Raw genomic sequence first — 16752 nt, forward strand, 5'->3', positions numbered from 1 at the left:
CTGAGTTTAACTCCCAGACTGGCAAAAACAAATGAAAACAGCTTTTCTCAGCTAGATGCCAACGGCTCACTCCACTAACCTTAGATAATCACAAAAGTAAGATCTAAGAAAATGAATGCAAAGCCAAGAAGAGCTGATGGATCCTTGAGACTTCTTTCTCCAATTAACCATTGAAAAGCTAGAAGAAGAATGGTATAGCACCAGCCACAAGTGAAAAAGCCAAGTTAGAGCTTGAGGCCCTGAGTTCAAGCTCCACTACTGGAAAAAAGATGAGGAAGAGGAGAATATTTTTCCACATAGGCAGCCATTAGAACGTATAGTAAGATTCAACAGCAGCACCAACCAGAATGAAAAGTTTTGAAATTGGCTTAACCTAGAGGAAAAAACTGCTCTGTGGAGAAGATTGTACAAAAGTTTAGCAGTTCTGAATAAATAGAGTTGGGACAACTATTACCTAGGTAATCTATCACTGGAAGAGTAAATAGGAAAAAAAAGATGTGAATAGCACAGAATATGTAGCAATCAGGAGAATGAGAGAGATGCACACAGTGAAACATGGATGGGAATTTAAAACAGAATCCCCATGAACAAAACTACTTTGCAAGACAAAGAGCTTCACTATAGAATTATAGTTCCTGACCTAAGGAAGAGAGACTGACTTACAGAGACAGAAAAAAAAGTAAAGTTGTAAATATGCAGTTTTGCATAGGAATAAAATCAGAAGAAAGAACAGTATAAATCATCTAGTGGGAGGAAAATGACTTAGAGTAAGAGCTATGACTACTTTTATGCTATGGTAGAGGGTAGAAACTAAAATGAAGATATGGAGAGATAAAAAATTCTGGGTGAGTGTTGATGGAGTCTTGTACCCATGCACTCATGGCCAATGGATACACATCCAACCAACACTTACAGAAGTAGAGAAGCAATGCTTGGGGCTGGGCTGGGTCAGAAAGACCTAGATGAGCCTTCCAGTGTTCCCCTCACTGTGTGGTATTACTTGAGAACATTCAGCATGTTATTCTGCACCCAGGTGCAAAAGTCTGCTAAACATGATGTAAGGGAAGCAGAGGTGTTTCAACTTGAGAGAGAGAACACAGCCTGAACCTTAATACCACACGTTGTGGCTAGTTCAAGGTTATGAGCAATATAAACCATATACTCTAGGCCGGTATGGACAGGTAGCATTTAAGACATAGATGCTACTTTCAATGATTTTATAGGGATTACATTTTATATAATCCTCCCAGATTACCTGTTTACTCAGGGAATAAGGAAAGGAGAGGAGGGAAGGGGAAGTGTCCTATCTTGACTGAATTGATATCTAAGACTGAACTGTATAGAAATTCTTCACTGTTGTTTTGTAGCCTATTTGTAGGACTAGGCAGAAATGAAGAGATACTATCATGAACTTTTGTTTCCCTTTTCAAGATGACAATAGCACTAATTCAAACATAGGAATAATAATTTTTGATACACAATTAAAATTAATATTCATTATTCTTAAGTAATTTTTACAATAGTTTAAAAATGTGCTCCAGGTGAATTAAGGTAGTCTAGGAAAATGGTGTGAAGTTTTGAAGGGAAAATAATGAAAAAGAACTTATATTCACCTTTGTTTATTTGGCCTAAAGAGCCTTTAAGATACTCAGCTATGATACTGAAGGGTGTGTCAATAAAAGAAGAGAGAGTGCTTATGAAAAGTAAAGGAAGAAAGTAATGCATGTCAAGATGTTGCTAACCCAGAGAGGAATCTTGACAATTAAAAGAAAGCATTGAGGCTAAAAATAAAGGCAAATTGATTTATTACAGAGAGAACCAGAGAAGTTTTACAAAGGAGTAGAATAAGATAAGATATTTGGCTTAGTAATTATTAAAGCTACATTTGAAACTGTATTTTCCACTATGACACACTTACAATTAATCAATAAGAAATTAAAATGAACAATAGCAAGAAAGAAAAAGCCACTTGTGTTCCTGTCTTTGGGTTCATTTCACTTAACATCATCTTATCTAGTCATATGTACATAGCTTTTGACCTTTTCTGCTTGTCTCAGACATGTACTAGTTATTTCAAATAAGGGAAAACATAGGACCTATGTTTCTTTGGGCCTGGCTTACTTCACTTAATATATTTTTCTCCAGGTCTGTCCATTTCCTAACAAATGGGGCAATGCCATTCTTTCTAATGGAGGTATAGAATTCCATTGTGTGTGTGTGTGTGTGTGTGTGTGTGTGTGTGTGTGTGTGTGTGTGTGTGTGTGTGTGTGTGTGTGTGTGCGTGTATCACATTTTCTTGATCTATTCATCTGGGTTCATTCCATATCTTAGCTATGATAAATAATGCTGCAATAAACATAATTGTGATGGTACCTTCAGTATGGTCTTGTTTGTGATCATTTGGGTAAATGCTCAAAATTGGGATTGCTGGGGGGGTCATAGTGGAACTCTATGTAAAGTCTTTTGAGGAACCTCCACATTGCATATTTATAATGTACCATGTGATGCTTTGTTTCTTTGTATGTTCCTCCCCTATGGTATAATCCCTGTTTTCACTGTATTTGATGCCGGTGCTCTGCATCTTGTATATATACTTCTCTAGCTTGGGAAGGGAAAGGAAAAACAAATTGCTCAAATAGGGATACTGATTGACCCATTGTAACAATGAAATATACAAGATACTATGTTAAAAAACAAACTTTACAATTTAGGCAGGGGGGCGTGGAGGAGGGGGGAAGAAGAGAATGTAGTTGGGGAGGTGGGAGGGGAGGGAGGGGAGGGAAAAAACAAAGGAGGAGGTAACAATGCTTGATAGGAAATGTACTCATGACCTTGCTCATGTAACATAACCTCTCTGTACAGTATTTTTATAATAAAAAAGTATTATTTTCTAAAAAATTAAAAGAAATAAATTAAAATGAAAACATATAGGTCTTGATTTAGAATAGTACTCAAAAAATGACATTTGGCTTTTGGAAAAAGAATCTTGGCATTCATGATACTCTATCATTCTACAACAGAAAAAAGCTCTATTATCACTGGGTACTGTTAAGAACAAATGTACAAAATGATTTCTTCATCATCTGGTGCGCTGGAATCCTATCAATAAAAGTCTGATTTTGAAATACGAGCCGTTTTTCTACAGGACATGTAAGCTGAAATTTCAGCAAACTGAGTAACACTTGAGAAGTCTTGCATTATTTTCTTATGTCTCTTGAGATTCCCAGGAACATACCAATGCTTGGCACATCAATGATTAGAAACACAGGTGTCCTTTTCTCCAGCTGAATGTAAAAATTAGATAACTGATTCTATGACAATGAATAGGAACTATTTTAGTTAATTAGGAATCAGTGATGTAAACTAGAACACTAAATAAATTTGTCTCAATTTTGTATCTTATTAAGGTTATTAATTGATAATCAAATTATTTTTAGCACAACTTACAAAGCTGAGCATCTGCATGGAGAGTTCCTCCTTTAGGATTTAGCTTCTGGGTTTGGACTGCAGGAACTGGTTTATAAGATTGACCTGTGGCACGATACATGGCTTGAACCCATAATATTCTGTCCTGTTCATCATCAGTGGCAAATACTACAGTATCTCCTTCTTTAACAGCATTGAAAAACATCTGACCTCCTTGAAGACCTGTGGAAAAAGAAAAGTATTAATATGCGCACAATTGTCAAGTTTTAGACTTACTAACTGGCTCATGGATATCAATGGATTTGAAAATAGCTGCTTAGTTAATTTGTTCTTGAGGATCAAACCCACCATCCAAAACTTGAAGGGAAAGAGCAGCACAGATTCCACCATCCATAACTTGAAAGGAAAGCAGAGTACAGATGAAGCTTCTATATCAACTTAGAAACCATCCCTGTTCTCAGGGACACAAAGTCCATGAGACAGTGGTACTCTGTCAGACGAAATAAACACACTTTACAGAAATGATAGCGTATTCTGACATGTCATGTGCTGGCATATTTACCATCTATACATAGAAGTACATTGCTGATGTTCTCATATAATTTTTCCATTTCAGTCACTTTACGTATTTCATTTCTGTACTAAAGTATCAGAGAAGGTAAATCATGACTAAATATAACCTCAAAAGGACATAATTTGAAGGTTCGTGTTCTGCCTAGTCATCTGAGTGAAAAATGCACCTCCACTCATCAAGTAGAGCTTTAAAGTAGAGAAGACATAGGTTTCCTGTAGCCCTTCTGCCTCCATGCCTGCCAGGAAAGTGGCTCTGCTTACACTTACCTGAGTGGGGATCTGTGTAATCCACAGTGTAGCCTTCAAGCTGCATTAATTCTTGCGGTTCAGACTTCTTTTCTCTATAGCTGCACATAGCAAAAGTGTACTGGCTCACCTGGTTGTGGAAAAATGGAAAAAAATTACAGATTTCTCAAATGGATCAAATTTAGCTGTGCCTTTGACAAAAGACTCTTCAGCAACGGTGGCTCATGCCTGCAATACTAGCCAATCAGGAGGCTGAGATCAAGAGGATTGTCAGCCCTGGCATACATGAGACCCTTTCTTATCCAAAAGCTGGACATGGTGGCATTTATCTGTCATCCTAGCTATGTGGGAACTGAGATCAGGAAGTTGACAGGCTCAGGCTAGACAAAGCAAAAAATACTGGTGAGCCTCCATTTCAGAGGAAGAGGCTGGATATGCTAGCATATGCCTGTTATATCCTAGCTATGGTAGGAAACAAAACCAGAAAGATCATGGTCTGGGCATGAGCCTGGGCAGGAAGCAAGACACCATCTCAAAAATAGCCATGTATAAAAGGGTTAGAAGTACGCCCAGTGGTAAGCTCTTGCTTAGCAAACAAGAGGTCCTGAGTTCGAAACTTATTCTGCCCAAAAGAGACTTGGCTTTCCCAAATAAAAAATATGATGCAGAGTTTGCATATGAATGATTCTATTTCCATATTTGTTAAACACATTTCAGAGATCAAAGCACTTTTTATTTTTCACCGTGCAGTTAAGCCTTCCATATGTCTAGCATTTCCCAACTCAATGACTCCCTGATGAAGCTTCTGTGAATATTAATAGAAATGCCATAAAGAACTATTCTGGTGAAAGTCAGTTTGGAACTAGTAGGTTAAAGAAAAATTGGCTCCTATTACTTGAATGTTTCTTAACACCTTTAGGATGATAACACAGATTGTAAATTGAGCACAATAATAGTATTCTCAAACTCACATAATCATGTAACCACAATTAAAGCATGCTTACTACAAGTGTTTTAACTTCCCTTAAAAAGTGGACATGAATAAAAACTGGATGTTGCCCACCTGACTAGAAGAGGGATGGGTGGGGAAAGCTGGAGATGGTAAAGGAAGGGTGGAGAAAGCCAGTGGTAGCCCCGGAAAGGTCTACTCTGCCTCTCAGTTCCTCTACTGTTAACTGGCTTCTTTCCTTGGGCTGACATCTCACTTGGCTACACCCCCAGCTTCCCACAGCTCTGAACTCACCTCTCTGATAGTCTTACTTGGGCTTTAAAATGTATTCGAACTAATACTGTGTCCAGGGAGAGAAAGTACCATCAGTTCAGTGTGAGTCAAAAGTTCACCTAGGCAGCAAAGAATGCTCAAATCCTACGTTAGGCAAACCCTTGGAAGCTCACCCCAAAAAGAAGGAAAAAGGTGCTGTTCCCAGCAGGAGAAAGAGATGTTTGGTGGATTAATAACCATCTAAAAGCAAAATATCTGAAGACACAGATTCTGTAGAAATAGATTAATGTGAATTATTTCACCTTTCCATTTTAAAACATGAAGTAAAATTAAAGAAACAGAAGAATATCTTTCAAGATACAAAGATTAATTCAAGAAGACCCTGAGGGAGGCCATTATGAAAAAAATTAACATGAATTACACTTAATGAACAGAAGCCCTTAAGCACACACATTGAGATTTCCTGGAGAGGAAGAAATATTGCCTCTAGTTAGAACTCTGAAGAAAGTGGATTGATCCAGTAGTAAATGCTGTACTGTTTTGTATGCATTCTTTTAATCTAGAGAAATCTCCTCAAATCACAGGCCAAGGAAACAACTGGACAAATGCTCAAAGATGTATATATAATGAGCTCACTAACATGTTGCATGGAGACATACTTGAGTACTTTGGTTAAAATACATTATGGCATGCAGTACAGTATAATTCAGTATAATACTGAGTCCTTAAAAGAAATAAGATGATATTTTTCCTTAGGTGCAAACATTTCTAAGATAAAGTATAACATACAAAAATCAATGTTAAAGAAAAGTAAATGCTAGGGCTGGGAAGTTGGCTCAGTGGTAGAGTGCTTGCCTTGCATGCATCAGGCAAGGGTTCGATTCTTCAGCACCATATAAGCAGAAAAAGCCAGAAGTGGCACTGTGGCTCAAGTGGTAGGGCACTAGACTTGAGCTGAATAGCTGAGAGACAGCGCTCAGGCCAAGAGTTCAGGCCCCATGACCAACAAAAAAAAAAAAAAAAAGGAAAGGCTTTCATTGGCAAACATTGTACATATTAAGGTATTTGCAATGCTGATTATTAGGTGGTAAGATTATAGGTGATTTACAATTATTTTTCAGTGTTCTTTCCTTTTTTCTAAAACAATAGGAGTGAATTTTGATAAATAAGAATAAAGCTATTAAAATGAAAACATTAAGTTTTATTGGAAAAAGCAACACGGATGCCTCTTAATGCTCATTCCTACTACATTTCTTTTCCTTCTCTTTCCTCATTTTACAGGTGAATGATGAATGCACTTCTCCGTCATGAAAGCATAAGGCTGACAAATGGATGCTACCAGCTCCCATAAGGTTCCAGTTTCCTTCTGTCAAAATACCTGATTGTGGGAGCTAGGACTAAGACTCACTGGCAGGATGCTTGACTAGCATGCACAAGGCCCTGGATTTAGTCCTTCGTTTTACAGGAAAAGAAAGCCTCTTTATACATGTGTCTTTTTTGTTGTTGTTGTGGAGGGGGAGCTAATGGTAGAGGTGCAATGGTACAGGATAAACAACAGTGCACTATTCTAACGAGGAGCTAATTTTCTGGTTTGGGCACAAGACTCAAATGGTAAAGCATTTGCATAGCCAGTATAAGTACCTTAGTTCAATCCCCAGAAAAAGTTCAATAATGTATTATCCTGAATATCTGTGCCCTACAGTTTGATGGAACATGAGAGCTTTTGGTATCACTTATCTTTGCAAAGCCTGGTGCTTTCAATCTTTATGTATTTTTGCCAATTTCAATGTGTGGGCAACAATATCTTACTGTTCTTTAGGTTTATAATTTCTATGGCCAGTGGGGCTGAGAATATTCCCTTATGTTGATTAGTCCTGTGAGCTTTCCTCTTCTTTTTCAGAGAAAGTCTTTATCAGTTTACATTTCACACCCCTGTGCCTGCAATGGGTGAACAAGCCAATTCCTGAGATACCCTCCAGGGATATGTCCTATTGTTTTCGTGAAAAGTATGTGATTTCTTTTTTTTTTTTTTTTTTTTTTTTTTCTTTTTTTTTTTTTTTATTGTAAAGCTACTATACAGAGGGTCACAGTTACATGAGTGAGGTTATGAGTACACTTCCTCTTGAACATTGTTACCCCCTCCATTGTTTTCCCCCTACCATCCCCTCCCTCCCTCCCTTCCCCGAGGTTCTTTTTTTTTTTTTTTTTTTTTTTTTTGATTGTGATTAAATGATTACATAATTTCAAAGTCACAGGTTCATTCTAACTTCCCTGGAGCAAATTGTCTACCACAGTCTGTAATATATAACAGTGTTCACATGTTATATACCATATTTGTGATCAGCAGCATGAGGATATTTAGTAGTGGTTCAACCAGATGAGCGGGAGTTCTTTGTTTCTTAAGTCCTGTTAGTTTTGTCGTATCACTAACCTTTTGGATTTAGCATCCACTTATGAGGGAGACCATGTACCGTTTGTCTCTTCGTTCTTGGCTTACCTCGCTCAACATGATTCCTTCTAGCTCCATCCATTTCCCTGCAAATGCCATTATTTTGTCATTTCTAATGGCTGCATAATATTCCATTGTGTATAGATACCACAATTTTTGGATCCATTCATCTGTGGTGGGGCACCTAGGTTGTTTCCATATCCTAGCTATTGCGAACAGTGCTGCAATAAACATGGAGGTGCACGTGTCCTTGTATATTGGTTCCTGTTGTTCAGGGTAGATGCCTAGAAGTGGTATGACTGGGTCGTAAGGGAGGTCAATCTTTAGCTTTCTAAGGACCCTCCAGACTGCTTTCCAAAGTGGTTGTATAAGTGTACATTCCCACCAGCAGTGTAATAGGGTTCCTCTTTCTCCACATCCCCTCCAGCATTTGTCGTTGGCTAATTTGTGGATGTGGGACATTCTGACTGGGGTAAGGTGGTATCTCAGGGTTGTCTTTATTTGCATTTCCTTCACCACCAAGGATGATGAACATTTCCTCATGTGTTTCTTTGCCATTTTTATTTCTTCATTTGAGAAGTCCCTCTTTAGTTCCCTTGCCCATTTAGTAATTGGTTTGTTAGGTTTGGGAGGGATTAGTTTCTTGAGTTCCCTGTATATACAGGATGTTAACCCCTTGTCTGATATATTGCTGGTAAATATTTTTTCCCAATTAGTTGGTTGTCTTTCTAGCTTAGTTGCGATAGATTTAGCTGTGCAGAAGCTTTTTATTTTAAGGTAGTCCCATTTGTCGAGTCTCTCTCCAACTTGTTGTGACCCTGGGACTCTGTTCAGGAAGTTCCTTCCTGTGCCTATTAGTTCAAGTGTCTCTCCTACTCTGTCCTGCAGTAGTTTCAGAGATTCAGGTTTAATGTTAAGGTCTTTAATCCATTTTGAGTTGATGTTGGTGCATGGTGATAGGCTGGGGTCCACTTTTAGTTTTCTGCATGTGGCTGCCCAGTTTTCCCAGCACCAGCGGTTGAAGAGGCTGTGTTTCTTCCATTGTATGTCTTTGGCTCCTTTGTCGAATATCAGCTGGCTGTAGGCCTGTGGATTTATATCTGGATCTTCTATTCTGTTCCATTGGTCTTCGGGTCTGTTTTTGTGCCAGTACCATGCTGTCTTTGTGATTATAGCTCTGTAGTAGAGTTTGAAGTTCGGCATGGATAGCCCTCCCATATTGTCTTTATCCCCTAGAATTGTTTTGGCTATTCTAGGTCTTTTGTTGTTCCATATAAATTTTTGGACTGTTTTCTGTATTTCAGTGATGTACGTCATTGGGATTTTAATAGGAATTGCATTGAATTTGTATATTAATTTTGGAAGTATCACCATCTTTACTATATTAAGTCGGCCTATCCAGGAGCATGGGAGGTCTTTCCATTTCCTAGTGTCTTCTGCAATTTCTTTCTTTAACTTTTTATAGTTCTCATTAAATAGTTCTTTTACATCTTTGGTTAGGTTAATTCCTAAATATTTTATTTTTTGGGAGGTTATTGTGAATGGGGTTGCTCCCTTTATTTCCCTCTCTTCCTGTGCGTTATCAGTGTATAGGAAGGCAACTGATTTTTGTGGGTTTATTTTGTATCCTGCTATTTTGCCGAAGTGACTTATGATTTCTAAAAGTTTGGGGATGGAGTTTTTGGGATCGTGGAGGTATAGTATCATGTCGTCTGCAAAAAGGGATAGTTTCACTTCTTCTTTCCCTATGCGGATCCCTTTAATGTCTTTTTCTTGCCTTATTGCCCTGGCTAAGGGTTCTAGGACTATGTTGAAGAGGAGTGGAGACAGTGGACATCCTTGCCTTGTTCCTGTTTTTAGGAGGATTGGTTGTAGCTTTTCCCCATTAAGTATAATATTGGCTATTGGTCTGTCATAAATGGCTTTTATTGTTTTTAGAAATGTTCCTTCTATTCCTATTTTCTCCAGAGCTTTTAGCATGAATGAATGTTGAATTTTATCAAAGGCCTTTTCTGCATCTGTGGCGATAATCATGTGATTCTTGACCTTGGCTCTGTTGATATGCTGGATTACATTTATTGACTTACGTATGTTAAACCATCCCTGTGTCTCTGGGATGAAGCCTACCTGATCATAGTGTATTATTTTTTTTATGTGTTTCTGGATTCTGTTAGCTAGAATCTTGTTAAGGATCTTTGCATCTGTGTTCATCAAGGAGATTGGCCTGTAATTCTCCTTTTTGGTTGGGTCTTTGCCTGGTTTGGGGATGAGTGTGATATTGGCTTCGTAGAATGAGTTTGGGATAGCTCCCTCCTTCTCTGTTTCTCTGAAGAGCTTGAGGAGTATGGGTATTAGTTCTTCTTTAAAGGTCTTATAGAATTCTGCTGTGAATCCATCTGGTCCTGGGCTTTTTTTTGTTGGAAGACTTTTGATAGCTTCCTGTATCTCATTATAGGATATTGGCTTATTTAATTGGTTAACTTCTTCTTTGCTCAGTTTGGGTAACTTGTATTTCTCTAAAAATGCATCCATTTCCGCCAGATTTTCTTCCTTTAGAGAGTATAGCTTTTGAAAGTAGTCTGTTAGAATTGTTTGGATATCTTGGGTACGTGTTGTGATGTTTCCCGTGGCATCCCTAATCCTATTAATATGGGTTTCCTCTCTTCTTTTTTTAATTAATCTTGCCAACGGGCCATCAATTTTGTTTATTTTTTCAAAGAACCAGCTTTTTGTTTGGTTTATTTTGGTTATGGTTTTCTGATTTTCTAATTGGTTAATCTCTGCTCTCAATTTGGTTATCTGGCTTCGTCTAGTAGCTTTAGGTCCCATTTTTTCTTGTTTTTCTAGCTGTTTTAGTTGCAACATGAGATTATTTACTTGGTCTGTCTCCATTCTCTTGATGTGGGCACTGAGGGCAATAAATTTGCCCCTCAGGACTGCTTTTGCTGTGTCCCACAAGTTTCTTTGTGAGGTGTTTTCATTTTCATTGAGTTCTAGGAAATGCTTTATTTCTTCTCTGATCTCTTCTGTTACCCAGGCCTTGTTAAGGAGTGTGCTGTTCAATTTCCATGTATTAGAGAAATTTCTGCGGTATGCTTTGTTATTGAGAGCTAGCTTGATTCCACTGTGGTCAGATAGGATACAGGGGATTATGTCGATCCCTTTGTATTTGCTTAAGTTCCTTGAATGAACTATGATATGGTCTATTTTGGAGAAAGTTCCATGAGCTGCTGAGAAGAATGTGTACTGTGTTGTTTTAGGGTGAAATACTCGGTAGATGTCAGTTAATTCCGCTTGAAGTATGGCCTCACTTAATTCGGTAGCTTCTTTGCCAATCCTCTGGTTGGTAGACCTGTCCTTTGGTGAGAGTGGCGTGTTAAAGTCTCCTAGTATTATCGTATTGGGATCTATTTTATTCTGTAAGTTTGAGAGCATTTGTTTAACATATCTGGGTGCACCGATATTTGGGGCATATAAGTTGATGATGGTTATATCCTCCTCTTGGATTGTTCCCTTTATTAATATGTAATGTCCGTCCTTGTCTTTCTGTACTGATTTTAATGAAAAGTTTATTTTGTCAGATATCAGGATAGCTACACCTGCTTTCTTATTGGGGGAATTTGATTGGTAGATCCTTTTCCACCCCTTCACTCTGAGTTTGTTTGTATGTTTGGCTGAGAGGTGGGTCTCCTGAAGGCAACAGATGGATGGGTCTTGTTTTCTGATCCAGTCCTCAGTTCGTTTTCTTTTAATTGGCGAATTCAGCCCATTTATATTAAGAGAAAGTATAGAGAGATGCATTGTTGTCCCTGCCATTCCGTTTTCCTAAGTTTTTCTTCTTTCCTTTCCTCCTGTGCTTGCTCAGTTAGACTTTGAGTAATGCCTGTTTGGGGCAGGTCCCAGTTCCTGGTTGCTTTCTTCAGGTTGTGTCCCCCCTCTTAGAATTCTTTGTAATGCTGGCTTAATGTTTATGTATTCATTTAGTTTTTCTTTGCTATTAAAAGTTTTCAGTTCTCCATCGAATGTGAATGCTAGCTTTGCCGGGTATATCAGTCTGGGTTGGCAGTTATTGGCTCTCAGGGCTCGTATGGTGCTTTCCCAGGCTTTTCTTGCATTCATTGTTTGTGTGGAGAGATCTGCAGTGATTCTAATTTTTTTCCCGTTGTAGTATAGCTCCTTCTTCATTTTTGCTGCATGCAGGATTGTTTCCTTATTATTCAGATCCATCATTGTTACTATTATGTGCCTAGAAGTGTTTCTCCTGGGATCTTGCTTGTTGGGTGTTCGATAAGCTTTTGTGATGTAGTTAAGATGGTCGTTTTTGAGGTGGGGAGAATTTTCATTGACTATCTTGTTAAATAGGTGTTGCATTCCCTTGCTCTGGAATTCCTCACCTTCGTCCACTCCGATTATGCGAAGGTTAAATTTTTTAGCATTATCTGCTTGCTCTTGAATTTCCCTTTGGTTTAATTTGAGTGATTTTTCCATATCTGTCACTTTTTGGTCCAGTTGGTGTATTCTGTCTTCTGTATCTGACACTCTACCTTCCATTTCATTCACTCTGTTGACCGTGGCTTCTATTGTGGTTTGCATGATGGAAATGGATCCCTTTATGGATTCAATGTTGGTTCTCAGAGTACTGATCTCACCTCTCAATGAGGTGATATCAGTATGCATTACCTCTAATTTGGCGTTTATCTCACTTCTTACTGAGGTTTGTGCAGCTTCTATTTTTGCATCCAATTTTTGTTTGATATCCTGTATATCTTTTGATAGTTCATCCTTGTGCTCTTTCAATTTCTGATCCATTTCTCGCTTTATTTCTTGAGTCATTGCCTCCAGCAACCCTTGGATGTAGTTTTTGTCTTCCATTCCTGCTTTGCTCCCACTGGGGCTCTCCCCTGCGTGGCTGCTGGCTTTTGAGGTGAGCTTGCTGTCCTGGGTAGTGGTAAACCTTGTGATTTTTCTCTGTGATTTTCGCATGGGGGTTCAGGAGACTGCTCTTCAATCTTGTTTTGGTGTGTCTGTCTTTGCTTGGTTGCTGATTCTCTATTGGTAGAGAGAGTCTGTGTCTGATCTGGATTCTGTTGGGAGCCTATTTCCAGCTGCTATTCACTTAGGATTCTCAGCTCTCTGCTGTAGCAATTCCCGCCTTTGGAAGGGTTGAGCAGCCTAGACTGCTTGTGTTTGCTCCTGCGGGTGCTCTTGGGAAGATCAGATGCTCTGGATGCACTCTCCCAAATACTGGAGTCTGCTATGGGCTCCTGATGTGTTTTTGTTTGTTTTGGGCTGGTTGTGGGCTTGAACTCTAGGTTTGGGTGCTGTCCCTCAGCTCTTCAGCTCAGGGCTGGCACCCTACCATTTGAGCCACAGCCCCACTTCTGACCCTTTTTGCTTTGTTCAGGCGCCGGTCCCCTGGCCTGGTTCCGGCCCCAGCCTGGAGCGCGCTCGTTAGGCCTGTGCTAATGTGTATACCACCTTGGTTATGCAGCCTGGAGGGCACAGTTCAAATTTCTTCTACTGTTGGTAGTCTTGACCCAGGGGCACTGTTCCTGGCTTGAGCATTTAAGCTCCCTTCCCGGGGCGCTCTTGCTCTGGCCTGGCCAGCAGAGTGTGCTCCACCGGCTGGTGGGGCTCTCGAACAGTTCCCAGTTTTAGTGGGTCCTGTGGTCCGGGTGTTGGGGTAGGGAGTCTAGGTCAGGGTCTGGGGATTCCCTCCAGCTCTGGTCTCCCTTGATGGATCCCTGTCCCCTGATGGGTACTCACCCTGTAGGTCGTCAGTTGTTGTTGCAGTCCGTCAGTTGTTGTTGCAGTCCGAGTTCAGTTGGGGTGGTTGCGGGCTGGGTTGGGCGGCCCCCCGCCGGGTCGTTGCGATCGCGACAGGTCCCTTTGTGGCGCTGCTGGTGCCGGGCGGCTTTGGCGGGATGGAGCCTCTCCGCTCCGGTGGAGAGTGATGGGTGGGGTGGGATCCTCCTGGAGACTCCCGGCTGGTAGGTTTCTCTGTTCCTGGCGATCTGCTGTTCTGCAATCCGGTACCTGGTGATCTGCAAGCAGCCCCCTGTGTCTCTGTGGCTCCGGCAGCCCCTGCCGGGCCGGCTGGCCGGCGGCTTGGCGCACTGCCGCGCGGCCAGTAAAGGTTGGGGGAGGGGTCTTCGCTCTTCTCTGTTCTGAAATTCTTCTTTTCCTCTCTTTCTTTTTTTGTTATTTTCCACCTCTGGTTTTTCTCTGAGTGTTCGTCTTTTTGTTGTTGTCGGTCTCTTGGGGAGATTAAAGGTTGGAACTCGAACTCTCTTTTTGGTTGGAGAGAGCTGTGGCGTTTCCCTACTGCCCCGTCGCCATCTTCGAGTGTATCATTTCTTTTTTTCTTAAATAATTCATAATATGATTATTGTTATTGTAAAGGGATTACAGTTAAAGTCAGGTAATGAGTACATTTGTCTTTGAACAGTGTCACACCTTTCCACACTTTCTTCCTGTTTTTCCTCTTTCTGACCCCACCCACAAATTGTATATCTCATTCTCAACATATTCTAGTGAGTATCACTGTTGCATTTGTTCACCCCTTTCCCACCCTTTCTGTATGTCCTCTCTCTTCCCTCCCAAAGACAGATAAACTAATAGAAAAGACAAGAGGTAAGAAAACAAAGAAAGCAACAAAGAGGTCTCTAGACATTCATACACAGTGAGACCAAAGGATATTCTTAGGAGAGAAACACAAAGGGTCAACAGCTATGATAAATAATATTTATCAAAATGAACTTCCTTCTGTGATTTCCTTTTAATGGCCTAATCCCTTCAGCAGGCCCTCTTGCCTTTATTTATTTATTTTTCTGGACACACTGCCATATTTTCAAGTCTTTCGACTATGCTTTTTTGGCTCACAATTCCCACTATAAGCTTAGTCAAAAGCATCCAGCAAAATGCGTGTCACATTTGACTAATGTGCTGCCTAAATTTCCTTTACCAAATTTATTAGTCCATCACCTTCAAGTTCATTTTACCTCAAGTTTCAGGGCATGGATAAATTCTAGAGAAACTCTTCACTATAATGTAACACGAATAGCACCATTCCTAAATAGAGCCGCTTTTCCTATATGAAACTTCATGAAAACTGTCTTTGTTGACTACGTAACTATCAATATCTTCAATTTCCGAGCTCCCACCAGAATTACCTAATGAACTCTGTGACAAAATACTGGGACTTCTTTGACCTGTATCTTCAAACCTGTATCTTCCAAATTCCTCTCACAGACACTTCGGAAGTCTTTGGGCCCACATGATCAGTTTTAGTTCATGGTGACTAAATATTTAAGCAATATATATACATATGTAGGTGTATATACCACATTTTCTTGATCCATTCATTTACTGAGGAGCATATGGGTTGGATCAGTATTTTAGCTATGGTAAAAAAATAGTTGTGCTGGTAGCTTTAGTGTGGCCTTGTTTGTGGTCATTTGGGTAAATGCCCAGAAGTGAGATTTCTGGGTTTTAGGGGAGTTCTATGTGTAGTCTTTTGAGGAACTTCCATACTGCTTTCCAGAGAGGTTGAACAAGTTTACACTCCTACCAACAATGTAGTAGCATTCCCTTTTGGCCACATCCCCCCAGCATCTGTTGTTATTAGATTTCTTGATTATGGCCATTCTAACTCAGGTTAAGTGGAATCTTGTTGTTTTGATTAGCATTTCTTTTATGGCCAGAAATATTGAACAATTCTTCTTATATCTATTGGCCATTCTTATTTCTTCTTCAGAGAAATCTCTCTTTAAGTATTCAGTCCACTTATTAATGGGTCATATTAAGTGAAGTAAGCCAGACCCAAAGAAACATGTGTCCCATGGTCTTCCTTATTTGTTATAATTAGTATATATCTAGGATAACCTTAGCAGATGAACAGAATAGCTCAACAGCTGTGCACTTATGGACATATAATGATGCTAAGAGAAATGAACTCTAAGACACAAGAGGTTTTTCTTTGTTGTTGTTTTTAATGTACTATGTGATTTCTTTTTCTTTTGTGTTTTTTTTCTCCCTATGGTTTATCTCTTGTCACTGTATTTGATTTGGTACCCTGGGTATTGTATATATGTTTATCTGAACTAGGGAAGGGAAGGGGAACAACAAAATGGTGAGAAAAAGGACAAAGGGGGAACCTATGCAACAGCGATCCAATATGTTGGAAATAATCTCTATTACTTGGGGGTGGGTTTGATTGGGAGGGAGGGAAAAAGGGAGAAAAATGAGGGAAGGGGTAACAAATTAGTCAAGAAATGTAATCACTACCTTATTTATGTAACTGTAACCCCTCTGTACATCACCTTGACAATAAATTTTTTATAAAAAGGATTTAAGGGAGAAAAGATTTACTTTAGGTTAGGGTCTATACGTTTCAGTCTATCATAGTAGGGAGAGCAAGGCAGACTAGAATAGCTAAAATTTTGTGTGGAGGGAAAAAGAGAGCGCACACGCGCATGCACACACACACATACACACACAGGATGAAGAGAAAACGTGTACACTAGCAGACTCGCCTTCTTTCTATTGCATTGAGCTGGTGTTTATGGGATGGTGTTGCTCACATCACCAAGGGCCAGTAGGTCTTCCCTCTTTTTAGTTGATCACCCCTGGAAATGCTCTCACAGACACATTTAGAAGTGTGCTTTGCCTCAGTACTTAAGTATTGAAACGCAATGACAACTAAGATTACTCATCAAAGAACTATTTAGACCTACTCTATTGCCTAGTAATTGGTTCTTTTAAAAGAAATTGATATTGTATATTTGCTTTAAAAGTTCTGGATAAAATTGGGTGTAAGTGGCTCACACCTGTAATA

The 16752-nt window shown here is 39.6% G+C and overlaps 1 protein-coding gene across 3 annotated transcripts in view; it reads right to left on the minus strand.

Moving 5' to 3' along the window:
• Cadps2 (calcium dependent secretion activator 2) overlaps nt 1–16752 on the minus strand; it is a 454722-nt gene that overhangs the window by 141121 nt on the left and 296849 nt on the right. For all 3 annotated transcript variants that reach the window (XM_042695976.1, XM_042695975.1, XM_042695977.1), the window contains exons 10-11: nt 4267–4375; nt 3448–3648 (exon numbers count right to left, since the gene is read on the minus strand). In XM_042695976.1, the coding sequence (XP_042551910.1) occupies nt 3448–3648; nt 4267–4375 (310 nt within the window). The remainder of the gene's footprint in view (nt 1–3447; nt 3649–4266; nt 4376–16752) is intronic.

The sequence above is a fragment of the Dipodomys spectabilis genome, unplaced genomic scaffold (assembly GCF_019054845.1).
Source record: "Dipodomys spectabilis isolate Male_0828 unplaced genomic scaffold, ASM1905484v1 ptg000197l, whole genome shotgun sequence".
Lineage (NCBI taxonomy): Eukaryota > Metazoa > Chordata > Mammalia > Rodentia > Heteromyidae > Dipodomys > Dipodomys spectabilis.